Below are 13,351 nucleotides of genomic sequence, written 5' to 3'. Positions count from 1 at the left end.
AATAAAATGCAACAAAATATTAAAGTGATGGTAACTGCACATTTTTGGCCTCTTGATTTTATTCCAAGGTATAAAATTAGAGAAAGGTCGTGGTGTATACACAGGAAACCTTTCATGTATGGTCAAATTTACTTAAAATGAAATTTAGTGTGCGTGCCCTCTCGACGGCTGCTGCTTTCGCCGTAGCTTGTGTTGTGTCCGCTGCTGCGTATTATTACAAAAGTAGAAATGCTGAATTCAATGAAGTTATGGTATTTTGTAAACTCCAATACAATGCATACAATTACTTTGATAAATTAATGAGTTTCATTGAGAAATCTAAAAGATGTGTTAACGTTTGTATGCCTGGCATTCACAATCCTGCCATACAAGGCAAGCTGGTCAGTTTAATACAAAAGAAACAAATAAAAGTCCGCATTGTTATTGATCGCTCTGGATATAATGAATCCACAGAATTTTTTATCAAGGAACTCATCGAAGCTGGTAATTTTTTTTTATCCTGATATAATTACTTCATATTTAATATAATATAAACACTTAACCAAACTAGGCTCCACTAATAAGTTCTTAGAAAACCAAGACAAACATTTAAGAAATTCAATATAATAAATACATTTTAAATTAGATTCCAAAGCCTAACCCAATAAAAATTGCATCAGTGACGCCCTCTTGAGTCTATTTGTATTACTTTTTGATTACTGATTACATTAAATGAATAAATCAAAAAACGAAAGCAAGTAGTTTTTAAAATATTATTTGTATTTTAGGAGCTGAAATACGGTACAAAACTGGCGAGCCTAGCTTTTCAATGCAACACAAGTTTTGCCTAGTCGATGATAAGATCCTACTGACGGGCACCCTAAATTGGGGAAATGACCGTTCTTTCGACCATTGGAATTATGTTTACATCACTAACAAGGATCAACTAGTGTCACCCGTGAAATGTGAATTCTACAAGATCTGGAACAACTCCACCGACATACAATGTGCATGTGACAATAGTGACTGCGATTCTGTCGTTAATGGAAATTCAGACGAAGATTCTAATTCTCTGAACGATAAGTCTACTATAAATGTGTCCAGTGAAAATAGCTCTAGTGATCTAAAAGAGAAAAGTGAAGAGTAAAACTTTTTTCATTAATAATTTTTAAACTAGAATTTAAAATAATATTTCTTTAATGTATTGAATTGTTGTAATACTTTCTTAATTGTTGCTCACACTCTCTCTTTCCTATAGTTTTATTATTTAAATTATAATTTAATATTTTTAATATTTCGTATCTTAATTTAAAAATTATAATACTAAAATTTAAACTTACACATTTTAAATGAAAGACAAATTTAAAAATATCTAAATAAATTATTTTACATTTGTATTACATAATTTTTATATTAGCCATTACAATGAAAGATAATTACTATTTCAAGTATTTTAATTTCTAAATTTTTACTTTGGTGTAGAACTACTTTTGTTGTCAAAAGTGTTTCTATTTCTATTCTAATTATTATTTTAATTCCTAATTGTTTTTCTATCTTGTCTCTTAAATGCTTTTAAAATTCAAAATTCAAAATTAAAGGTATGTTTGGTTGATTACTGATTTGTTATTTATTATACCTCAATTTTAGGAAATATTTTTAGTAACTTATAATCAAAGACACTTCACAACATCTGACGTCATAAAGATAAATATTGAGCTTACATAATATTTAAGTATTAATATTATTATTCACATCCACGCATTGCCTTGTACTTTGATATTTCATGAGGAAACGTCTTCGAAAGCTCTGAAAGAAGGTGACTTTTGAATCTTCTGTAAGAATCAATTTTTCCTTTCACCTCTTCATTCTTAGCCAGTGCTTTGTCTATACAGTCTTTTGTGTAAAGCTGAGGATTTCTACCTTGGTCAATGTAGCTGAAACAAGAAAAAATATAAATACTAAGTATATATAATAATTTTAAATAAGAAAATACATTGTAAATAATATAATAATAACACTACACATTTGCATAAAAAATGTACTTACTCAAACACCTCTGTTGGTACATGGATGTCTTGTACCTGCGACTTCAATTTGTCTACTTCTTGGAGACCAGTTACTAAGGACTGTCTGTAATGAAAACAATAATTACTTAATTATAAGTCCTTAAGCAACATACGGGTCATTTTCATTTACACATGTGAAAGTGTGATAGCATGATATTTTTTTTTCGTTATAATTGAATGTCAAAAAATATTATTATACGATGGTATTCGACTAAATTCACTCCATCCATCCATCCATCAAGCATGTTTTACATTATTATTTTAATCAGCACAATTTTTTTTTAAGGTTTATGTAACTGAATGTCACGCAATGTGGCATGTGCAAAACCCAGATTTACGGGTATAGTTTAGTATACGGGTACTTTTGTTACTTTTCCCATTTTCTTAGATACTTATTTTGTCTAAAAAAAGTATCATATCAATTTCAAAACAAATTTTTTTTTTTATGATGGACTTGCAAATTTTGTGATTGACTTTGTGGGTCACAAACGTGGCCGTTTTTGTTTTTCCCATAACTTTAGTAAATTTTATTTTTTTTCTATTATCAGCACTTCTCTGAACTTCACTTGACTGCTAGTTGTAATCGGCCTTTTTCGTTGGAGCTAATGTTTTTGCATGAAGCTAAGATTATTTAATTTCTGTGTCTGCTTCAACTTTGTAAAGCATAACGCGTCAACGACGTGTTTATAATCATGAAGTGATGGTGTACGATATCGATGTCGATTTTTAATATAAAGTTTGGTATAGTAATGCCTCTTTATAAATATCAACAGTCATGGATGTATTTTAGGTAATGTTTTTCTAGACATGTTCAAATAATGTTGTAGTTGTGGTGTTCCAAAACGTGGCTCGGTCTGTCTGTCTCCAGGATTTATCTCAAGAACCGTTGTAGCTAAACTTCTAAAATTTTTACAGATTATGTATTTCTGTTGCCGCTATAACAACAAATGTTAAAAACAAAATAAATTTATTATTTAAGTGGGGCTCCAATACAACAAACATAATTTTTTTGGCCTTTTTTGTTTGATATAAAAAATGGCAACAGGTAGGCACATGAAATTTTCACAAAGTCCTCAATTATATGTGCACTTTAATAATTAATAATGTTATTAAAAATAAAATAAGATTTTAAGGGGGGCTCTCATACAAAAAACACAATTTTTGGCTTATTTTCGCTCTATTATGGTACGGAACCCAGCGCGAGTCCGACTCGTACTTGGCCGATTTTTAAATAAAAGTTTAATAATCAGCTATTCGTTTAATTTTATCAGCATTCACTACATAAGTTTCATAAAAAATGTCACAAACATGGATATAATTATCCCAGACGTGGGTACTATATTTTTTTAAATTAAGTTTTCTAGAAAAGTATGCACTTCTAAGCTTGACCACTCATACTTAAATACTTCAAATTAACCCCTTAACATATTTTAACCATAAAACATATAAAATTTAAAATCAGTCATTTTAACACTTAAAATGAAAATGACCCATACACTTAATCGAAACACCTTGCGAATTGTCGATTGGATTCACAGATTACTAGTATATATTGATTGGATTGCACTTATGCCTCAAACTTACATCTTTTGATTGAGAACACTCTGTCCCTGTGGTTGAAAGTCGCTTACGATTATGCGAATTTGTCTCACGTTTTCTATAAACATCTCGAGTTGTGTCTCAAGATTTTCGAGCGGGGTGGACATCTTCGAGATAATATTTTGATATCAACGTAGCACAGTATTATAACTACAAATTAAAATCACAAAATCTTGCGATTTGCTAAAATTATTCTTCTGCTAAAATTATTCTTCAATAAAAATATTTTGGATTTTGACATTTCACATTTGTTTCGTGTTATTTTTTTTTTTTTTTTGAATTTGGCATTGCCATCTGACACCGGGGTGGACTTTGCAGTTTGCCCATACTTTGCCATATAATATATGTCACCGTAAGATTGTAAAAACTGCGAGATTGTAATATGACGAAGTGATGGATTGTAAACAAACAGTTTTCTGGTGATTTTCAATTAATTATTTTGTATTTAAAATAATTTCAATGCCAAATAGTATGAGATGTATAACATAAAAAAAATAGATATATTTAAAGTGCTGTTTGAATGTTCGGTTATTAAAATTAACCTAATTTATAATTCAAACTGCACTTTAAATATATCTAAATTTTATTCAATGTTATACATCAAATATTCAGGCACTTGAAGTTATTTTAAATACGAAATAATTAATTTAAAATCACTGGAAAACTGTTTGTTTACAATCCATCACTTCGTCATATTACAATCTCACGGTTTTTACAATCTTACGGTGACATATATACAAAGGTATTTAAAAGTAGGCGGTGGAAAAGCAAAGTACGGAATTTAGTTAAATATTTGTTTCGTATCAAGACGTTTACATAATTCTTATCATGGGCGTATGTACAGTGTGTAACAAAAATAAGTGATAATACTTTGGGGTGTGTACGTGTTCCTGGTAGAGAGTTCACTGTGAAATAGCAGCGCTGAAAGACGAACATTTTTTTCACTTTTGTATGGGCAAGGGCCTGAGCGTCACGAGTTTCCCCATACAAAAGTGAAAAAAATGTTTGGTCTTTCAGCGCTGCTACTTTCACAGTGAACTCTCTACAAGGAACACGTACACACCCTAAAGTATTATTACTTATTTTTGTTACACTCTGTATAAGGGGAGGGGGGGGGGGGGGGTCCTGGGGGTCCGGACCATTACTATCCATCTTACTTGTCCAATCGACAATGTTATGTACCCACCGATTTTCATCGGCGAGGTACATTTTTTTTTTCTATTTACAATATAATAATAATTATTATACTGTGCAGCGTGTCCGTAGGCAGAGTAGGTATTTAGGCTGGTGCAGAACCCTTGGGCGATGTGGGCGAGTCCAACTCGCACTTGGCCGCTTTTTTACGTTATGGACCCCCCCTTATCAAGTGATTCTTCTCCTCCTCCTTTAAGATTAATTATCTGGTACTTTGGACTTTGGTACCAACTACCATGATTTCTACCAGGTACCCACTTATGAGTTATGATCTACTTACCAATAATTACTATCTACCATGGTGGGTAGCAGTAAGCACGCGCCGCACTGTTTTATTTATGAGTTTCGTCAATCTTACTATCAATTCTTCCTTTTCTGGCTTGTTGTGCATGCGCCCATGACAATGACATATTATTAGGCATTAATTAGGCATCCATTACTAATGGATGCCTATTGCCTAATGAATGCCTAATAGACCATTAGTCATTACACGGTAGGTTTTGCTGTCAGTTTTACCACAGTCATGGCTCCATCAGAGCTAACCTACCGTGTAAGAGCGTGACAGACGGTTGCATGAAGTTTATTGACGAAAATCTAGATATTTTGATTTTTGTTTCATGCAATCATTAGTCACGAATTTTGAGTGAGTATTGTCACATCTGACAAAATAGGAAAAAAAAACGTATACCTTTGAAAATGTTGACTTTGACTGACATAAAACTGAAGAGAATTGAGTGAGCATCTAATACCATTCGTCATTCCATCAGTCACCATCAGTCAAACATAATTCATATGATTTATGAATGACGGAATTGACTATCGCTTGCATGAGCGTGTAATGGATGCCTAACACGTTTTTTTCCTATTTTGTCAGATGTGACAACACCATAGAGTATACATTATAGCAAGCTATGCTAATGTATACTCTAAGGACAACACTCATTCAAAATTCGTGATTGATGGTTGCATGAAGCAAAAATCAAAATATCCAGATTTTCGTCAATCAACTTCATGCAACCGTCTGTCACGCTCTTACGCGGTAGGTTTAAATATCCATTAGTCACAGGCATGACTCCTTTCCATTCGAATGTGGTAAAAGTTAAAACTTTGCTGTCAGTTTTAACTTTTACCACAGTCATGCCGTGTAATCACTGACCTCTATAATAATTATAGAGGTCAGTGCGTGTAGGTAATGGATGCCTTATATTATGCCCATGTGCAAAAAACAAAAAAAAACCACTGTCAACTGTCAAGTGTCAAAAACACCTGATTATTTGTCCTCTAGCGCGAAGAGGTTATGTTTTTTAAAATTTTAAAACTATATAGCTTGATAATATGGTGCAAATAGACAAAAATGAGTCTAATATTAGTGTATATCAAAGTGCTTTTGCTGGTGGAGTATCGGGTAGTGTTACGAGAGCCTTAGCTCAACCATTGGATATACTGAAAATACGTTTTCAACTGCAAGTAGAGCCAATTCAAAGTGGATCCAAATATAGTTCAATATTTCAAGCGTTTACGAGTATTATTAAAGAAGAAGGTACAACAACGTTATGGAGCGGCCACATACCCGCCCAGTTACTTTCAATATCCTATGGACTCGTACAGTTTTCTGTATACGAAAAATTAACACAGACTTGCCAACAAGTCGACCGAGAGTTTTATAACACACACAAACATTGGATAAACTTTTCTAACGGAGGCATAGCCGCGAGTATTGCGACAATCGTCTCCTTTCCATTCGACACCGTTAGAACGAGATTAATAGCGGAACAAAAGACAAAAAAGGCCTACAAAGGTTTCCTCAACGCTGTGGCAGTGATGATGAAAAATGAAGGCGCATTAGCTTTCTTTAAAGGAATTATACCTACAATTGCTCAAATTGGACCTCACGCTGGAGTGCAATTCGCCGTGTACAAAGTGCTTACTGAGAATCTGCTAAATGATATATCATTCTTTCAAAGGTTTAATTCAAATCAAGAATCAACACTAACGGCTAACTTATTGGCCGGTGGGATAGCAGGTATAGTGTCCAAAACTGTCATTTATCCATTTGATGTAGTAAAGAAGAGATTACAAATTCAGGGGTTTCAGCAGCACAGATATTTTTTTGGCAAACAAATGTACTGCACTGGTGTCATGAGTTGTGTTAAGTTAATAGTGACAGAGGAAGGATTTCTTGCCCTTTATAAAGGATACTGCCCTAGTATGCTCAAAGCAATGTTTGTATCTGCATTACATTTTGCCATTTACGATGAAATAAAACATATAATTTTAAGACTCTAAGATGCCTGTGTTAAATGTAATACATTATTTATTTAATATGTTAAAATTTAAATCAATCACAAAAATAAATATTATGTACTTACTTCATAATTTTATCATTGTATGCTTAAACTATCAGATTTTTGTTGAAATATTTATCATATTTTATTGTTTGGTGGATGTTACAATATTGTGTTTTAATTTAAAAAATATGTTAAAATCTTTACAAATGTATTCATGTTAAAATCTTTACAAAAGTATTCATGTAGAAAAAGTCACGCTTTATGGGGTCAGAAGAGCTGTTTTAAGTTTTATCTATACTTCTATATTTTTAATATTATAATTCTGAAGAGTTTGTTTGTTTGAACGCACTAATCTCAGGAACTACTTGTCCGATTTGAAAAAATGTTTTAGTGAGATAGCCCATTTATCGAGGAAGGCTTTAAAATTTGAAAAGAACGGAGAAATTATTTGAAGATCTCACGAACTACTGGAGCAATTTTTATGTTATTAGGCACAGATAAGAAGTAGACCACGTAAAGGATCATAGGCTATTTTTTGTGGACTAATTTGTGAAATAATATTTAATTTAGGGCGTACGCGGGCGAAGTGGCGCGGAACGTCTAGTAAGTAATAATTGTTGTAAAATACAGTGTAGTACAATTTTTAGTTCTAAGGATTATATAAGTAGAAAATGTATTAACAAGTAGCACTTTTAGCTCTTAAAATAGCTGACTTGACTCTTTGATTGAATCTCGCAATAGGAAAGGTACTCGGTTAAAACAATATCTGTAAAGACTGATTGGTTATCTTAAGGAAATAAAACATTACATTTTTATATTTGTTTAATGTAGAGCCAAAACAAATACTTATGTAACTAAAATTAATATTATAACTATCCATAAGATATAACATAGCCCATATTCCTCATCAATGTATCTTTTATAGCCGGCTGTAGCTCCTTCTTCATGTATGTCGTAAGAAGTGTTCTTATGCCCTTAGTGAAAATATTCTCCATCTCTCTAGATATGTCTTCAACGTCGTCCAAGTCGTCTTCAGCTTTAAACGATTTGCTGCGCTCATAGCTGTTCCTGTTGTTGCTCGCTTCGTATACTATATCCCAGTTATCGGCCGATCTCTTCTCTGGAATCTCCGAGGGTTCGATTACTCTCGGTTCGAAAGCGAACTCATCGGATCTTTTCCTTCTAGTCAAGGGTAGATTGTCCTTATTTCTAACGGAGTTCCTGTTTATGTACTTTTCGCAACCGTAAGCGTAGACACTTATGAAACCCGGCTCGACGAACTCCGAATCGGTTTTGACGTTGAATTTTCCTGGTTGCTGATTCAAGGGTGTCGTGTGAAAGCCGATCCCGGCTTTGCGTAGCCTCAGGATCATGTTGCAGCCGTTGTTCCGTGGTCTCCTGTAAGGGTCGTGTAAATATGGATCATAACCTGGATCGTAGTCTCTTCCGGATCTTCTGTTGCCCCAGTTTGAGCGATCTAGCTCGCTCGCTTCGTAAAGGTCTACGTTGCCGCTGATGGTTATGTCGTTGAAGAGGAGCATCGTGTCTAGGGAGACGTTGCGGGGGTCGAAGTAGCATTTCTCGACGCGAACCCAGTCGGTGTTTTGGGGCAGGCGCACGCGCATTCTCGTAACATACATGTCGACTGGAGCACTCCTCATTGTCTGATACAGTCTATATCCGTTAAGGTCGATGCTTTGACTCTGAAACAATCGGTAATTTACATATTGTAGAGCATTGTGGATACTATAATGGACATTTGTTCTTAATCTTATTGTCTACACGCCCTTAGAAATAATGAAATCCAATTTACCGAAAAAAAATTGTCATAATATGTATATTATACCTACATAAAAATATATTTCAAACCTACTATTTCCGAGTAACGGTCGAGTTACCAGTTTACGATAGGGTAAGCAAATCATCCATTTGACTTTGACAGTATAGCCAAAGCAACATTTTGTTGTGAACGAATGGCATAGGTATTTTCACTACCTAAGTTACGAGTATAAACGTAACTAATATGGTTTTTGAGTTGTCTTACCAAAGGAGTGTCCAAGTTTTTCGGCTGAGTCCGCTTCCGTCGTTTCATTTGGTCGAGCGCGTTCTCCAGTCGTGAAGAGCATCTGTCTCCGCTAATTGGGATTGTTGTCAGCGGGGGTAGTCCAGCAGGTCGGTAGGGCTTCGTGTCGTAAGCCGAGAGATATCTTGCGCCTGAAAGGAAATATGATAAATTGTGAAGTACGGTCCTTGGTGGCTTAAGAAGGAAGTGGAAGTAAAACTAGGTTCTGAATGGACATGTTGCCCGTAAAATTTGTTTAATAAGAGAAGAGAGTCGGTAGTCGGACCAAAAGAATAAATTTGACTCCATTCGCGCTTCTTTCCCCGTATTGTGGTAGGTGGGAATGGATTGGTTTTGTCCAAATTAGTTCTAGTTCTCCAATCTATTCAAAGTCTTGTTATAAATATATAGTTGTTTCAAAGCTATGATGTCTGTATAGCTAAGTGGCGTGTCTACCACCTTCTTTGCCGTATCAAATATTACACGGGGCCCCACCAACGCACGTCGCTACGCTTGCGTTTTAACTAAAGCATAGTTTTTAATGTTCTATGAGTAAAACTAAGCGCTTAGTTTCAATTGAAATAGTGAAATAGTATAGTTTATCATGATAAAAACAGAAAGTTAATTGCAATTATGTACCATAGAGTACCACATTATCTTTTCACTCCCATTGTCTCGTGGTTACGACCGTGAACAGACTGCAGCTTCAAATAACTATAATACTTACACGAACAATACCTCATGGAAGTTTGGGCGCTTTGCGGACTCTAGTGGGCTCGCAAAACTCGCCCATTTACCGTTAGTATACGGGTCGGAGGTCAAGCCGGCTCATTGATGCCAAAGCGTGGCCCTAGGATTTCCCTGAACGAACTTTTGTAGAAATAAATATTATTTATTTCTACAATAGTTCGTTCAAGGAAATCCCTAGTTTCCCAAACTAAAGAAAATAAAATCGGCCAAGTGCGAGTCGGAGTTAAGAGCAAAAATAGTCAAAATTTTTGTTTACTGTATGGGAGCCCCCCTTAATTATTTATTTTAATTTTATTATTAAATAATAGCTGTCCTGGCAAACGTTGTTTTGCCATAAAATGATTTTCCCTGTTTTCCTGCTTTTCTCTTGAAGTTTTTTCTGATTTTTTTCTATAGACCTCACGGAGCCCGAGACCTTTTCAACGAATGCAAAACCGTGGAAATCGGTCCGTGCGTTCTGGAGTTATAGCGTCAGGAAGGAAAACCCGACTTATTTTTCTATATTAGACTAGCTGTCCCGGCAAACGTTGTTTTGTCATAAAATGATTGTCCCTGTTTTCCTGCTTTTCTCTTAAAGTTTTTTCTGATTTTTTTCTGTAGACCTCGCGGAGCCCGAGATCTTTCCATCGAATGCAAAACTGTGGAAATCGGTTCGTGCGTTCTGGAGTTGAAGGAAAACCCGACTTATATTTATATATTAGACTAGATATTAAATTACACATAATATTTTTTAAATTTTTTGTAAAGGTTTAAGTGTCAACATTGACGTCATTATTATAAATATCAACTTTATTTTGTTTTTAGTATTAGTTGTTGTAGCAGCATGTTGCACGATAAATACAAAATCTGTGAAAATTTCAGAATTCTAGCTATAGCGGTTCTTGAGATACAGCCTGGAGACAGACAGACGGACAAACATCACAGAAAAAAGAACAAAATGGGCAAGTTAATAACATGAATAATATCTAAGTTAAGAAAACTTAAAAGCTCTTTACTACGACTGTCAAGTTATGTACTTAAAATAATGTACGAAAATAATTTTACTGCCTCAATGTTAAAAAACTGAAACTTTGTACATGATATTTTCTGTGGGATATAAACTTTTGATAATATTTATAGCAGCAGCAGCCTTATTCCCGAAACTGATATCAAAGTTAAATCAAAGATTTAACTTTGATATCAGATTTTTGACACCAGACATCTAAAATATGAAGAAATAGAATGCCTAAAGTGTCAAAAAACTGATATCAGGTTGATATCAGTTTCGGGAATAAGGCTGCTGGTCTATGGAGTAGATGATTCTGGATCTAAAGAGATCGTCATCTCGTTTTTGCGAACACTTACAAAACTTTTTTAGTAGTGGAAAGCGTGAGAACGGCTAAATTAGGGGCTTGTAGAGATCTGTTGCGCAATTTTATGGTAACTAAATTCATCATCCATAGTGAAAGATGCTGGCTTACTAAAATTATAAGTACCTACGCTACTTCGGTAGCTAATAGCTATAGACAATGGCGATCGTCCATAGTCGGCTGGAAAAAGATTAAATAATCGGCCAAGTGCGCGTCGGACTCGCGCTAGCACGAAGTGTTGGTGAGTGGAGATAAACGGACAGACATCGAAGTCTCAGTAATAGAGTCCCGTTTTTAGGGTTCCGTAGTCAACAAGGAACCCTTATAGTTTCGGTCTGTCCGTCCGTCTGTCTGTCCGCGGTTTTTCCAGAGACTATAGTACCTACAAAGCTGTAATTTGGCATGAATGCATAATATTAGGTAATGATGCCGACAAAATGGTACATGAAATCTTTTTTTTTATGGTACCTCTCCTACACATCAAGCGGGGATGATTTTATTTCTCGCGTCCACCCGACCGTGTAGGGTGTCGTTGGATAGGTTTTTAAAAAAATATGAGTACCCTCATAGATATTTTCCGATTTAGGGATCCATTTGGGAATATGAAGTTTTAAAGTGGAAAAAATCGTTAGAGTCCAGTGTCCCTCAATTCTACCTGCTAAACGGTTGCTTCTGGATTCTGGAAATGTGAAAAAATTCAATCAAAAAATAAAAAAAAATTCCTTATTTTTTTAATATTATTATTAATTATTAAAGTTGACACAAAAGTCCCTCCTCTATGTAAATTTCAAGTGCCTAGCTGTTGCTATTATTGATTACGAGCAAGAAAATGCCAAAAAATAACGTATGTTGTATATGAGCCCCCCTTAAATATTAATTTTATTTTGCTTTTAGCAATTATTTGTTAGCGGCAACAGAAATAGATACATAATCTGTGGAAATTTCAGAAGTCTAGCTATAGCGGTTATTGAGTTACAGCCTGGAGACAGACAGACAGGCAGACGGACAGACATCGAAGTCTCAGTAATAGGGTCCCGTTTTTACCCTTTGGGTACGGAACCCTAAAAACTATCACGGCTAAGAAGACTTCATAAGTTTTTGAGTATTAGTCGATCAACTAAAAAAAATGTATTCGGCGAAGTATAAAGGAATACTTTTCGTTCAAATTTCATTTTGTTAGTAGTGTAAACACGTTATAAATGTACATTCATTGACCATACAAAAAAATTCAAAAACTAGCGGTACCTACTACGGAACCCTATATTGCGCGTGGCCCGGCCCGACACGCACTTGGCCGGTTTTTATACGTTTAATACTATTTTCCTACAGGGTACTGAAGAATGAAGTTACTACCAATATCAGCTGTGCAAAAGTTCATACCTTTATCAGGATCAACTCCAGGTAGCTCGTTGTCATTAGCTGAAGCCGTTTTCGCGAACAGAACAAACACCCACCAAAATCGCACCATTCTCAAAATAATACAACATGAAACTTAAAATCCGAGCCGAGCAAATTCGAACGCCACTAAGAAACTTGAAAAAAAAACAATGGTTTCGGCGGGAAATAAGACAATGGCCGCCTCTCACTTCGGCAACGAAATATAGAATAAAATGTGGAAGTCGCAAGACAATGCGAAGTGCAGCCATTGGAAATCCCCGCTCGAAAACCAAGATTCAAGACGTTTCTGCGAGACATTTTCTTCGGATGTGGAACTATGACCGTAGTTATTGGAGCGCGAAGGAAGATGCTTGCGAGATTTTTGTGACAATCATGGGCTTACCCTACTTACTTATCTGACAAATCTCCATATTTGATTACATTGTGCAGCACATTGCAAGACAATTATTTGTGTCGACTTTTTGCCAACTGGTAGCAGAATAGCGTATTAGGTACTCCTTCGTTATGATTTGTAACAGAAGAAAACCGGGCACTGAGAAAATGAATCCTTGTGGCTTATAATGATTTGAGATTTCTGACGTGTTGTCTGTTGAGTTTTGGCAGAATCAGGGTACATGCAGTGGCGTAACTATAATAACATCCGGGGCCCGTGGCAAATTTCCTTAT

At 35.1% G+C, this 13,351-nt stretch overlaps 4 protein-coding genes across 4 annotated transcripts; 2 read left to right on the top strand and 2 right to left on the bottom strand.

Moving 5' to 3' along the window:
* The first annotated feature begins 9 nt into the window (after positions 1–9).
* On the top strand, positions 10–1,239 carry LOC121738689 (mitochondrial cardiolipin hydrolase-like). The gene is made up of 2 exons (XM_042130907.1): positions 10–483; positions 768–1,239. Exons 1-2 carry the CDS (start codon positions 138–140, stop codon positions 1,124–1,126), a joined length of 705 nt encoding a protein of 234 aa, XP_041986841.1. The 5' UTR covers positions 10–137; the 3' UTR covers positions 1,127–1,239.
* A 343-nt stretch (positions 1,240–1,582) lies between these two features.
* Positions 1,583–3,848, bottom strand: LOC121738773 (mediator of RNA polymerase II transcription subunit 10). The gene is made up of 3 exons (XM_042131007.1): positions 3,630–3,848; positions 2,026–2,109; positions 1,583–1,913 (listed from the first exon to the last, which is right to left on the bottom strand). Exons 1-3 carry the CDS (start codon positions 3,749–3,751, stop codon positions 1,724–1,726), a joined length of 396 nt encoding a protein of 131 aa, XP_041986941.1. The 5' UTR covers positions 3,752–3,848; the 3' UTR covers positions 1,583–1,723.
* A 2,275-nt stretch (positions 3,849–6,123) lies between these two features.
* LOC121738793 (mitochondrial thiamine pyrophosphate carrier-like) lies at positions 6,124–7,138 on the top strand. The gene has a single exon (XM_042131039.1). The coding sequence runs from the start codon at positions 6,174–6,176 to the stop codon at positions 7,122–7,124; it is 951 nt and encodes a 316-aa protein (XP_041986973.1). The 5' UTR covers positions 6,124–6,173; the 3' UTR covers positions 7,125–7,138.
* An 851-nt stretch (positions 7,139–7,989) lies between these two features.
* Positions 7,990–12,755, bottom strand: LOC121738892. Its single transcript, XM_042131157.1, has 3 exons — positions 12,668–12,755; positions 9,171–9,340; positions 7,990–8,829 (listed from the first exon to the last, which is right to left on the bottom strand). The coding sequence occupies exons 1-3, from the start codon at positions 12,753–12,755 to the stop codon at positions 7,999–8,001; spliced, it is 1,089 nt and encodes a 362-aa protein (XP_041987091.1). The 3' UTR covers positions 7,990–7,998.
* Between the last annotated feature and the right edge of the window lie 596 nt (positions 12,756–13,351).

The sequence above is a fragment of the Aricia agestis genome, chromosome Z (genome assembly GCF_905147365.1).
Source record: "Aricia agestis chromosome Z, ilAriAges1.1, whole genome shotgun sequence".
NCBI lineage: Eukaryota > Metazoa > Arthropoda > Insecta > Lepidoptera > Lycaenidae > Aricia > Aricia agestis.
This window is presented reverse-complemented; position numbering and strand designations above follow the sequence as displayed.

Bases quoted from the DNA above. Each gene is read 5' to 3' on its own strand.
- LOC121738892 (XM_042131157.1), bottom strand. From the start codon at position 12,755: ATGGTGCGATTTTGGTGGGTGTTTGTTCTGTTCGCGAAAACGGCTTCA. The intron at 9,341-12,667 runs GTATGAACTTTT...ATTTCCTTTCAG, and splicing joins TGGAGTTGATCCTGATAAAG to GCGCAAGATATCTCTCGGCT. The intron at 8,830-9,170 runs GTAAGACAACTC...CGATTGTTTCAG, and splicing joins AAAACTTGGACACTCCTTTG to AGTCAAAGCATCGACCTTAA.
- LOC121738773 (XM_042131007.1), bottom strand. From the start codon at position 3,751: ATGTCCACCCCGCTCGAAAATCTTGAGACACAACTCGAGATGTTTATA. The intron at 2,110-3,629 runs GTAAGTTTGAGG...TTTTCATTACAG, and splicing joins AGTGTTCTCAATCAAAAGAT to ACAGTCCTTAGTAACTGGTC. The intron at 1,914-2,025 runs GTAAGTACATTT...TTCTTGTTTCAG, and splicing joins GTACCAACAGAGGTGTTTGA to CTACATTGACCAAGGTAGAA.
- LOC121738689 (XM_042130907.1), top strand. From the start codon at position 138: ATGAAATTTAGTGTGCGTGCCCTCTCGACGGCTGCTGCTTTCGCCGTA. The intron at 484-767 runs GTAATTTTTTTT...TTTGTATTTTAG, and splicing joins CAAGGAACTCATCGAAGCTG to GAGCTGAAATACGGTACAAA.
- LOC121738793 (XM_042131039.1), top strand. From the start codon at position 6,174: ATGGTGCAAATAGACAAAAATGAGTCTAATATTAGTGTATATCAAAGT.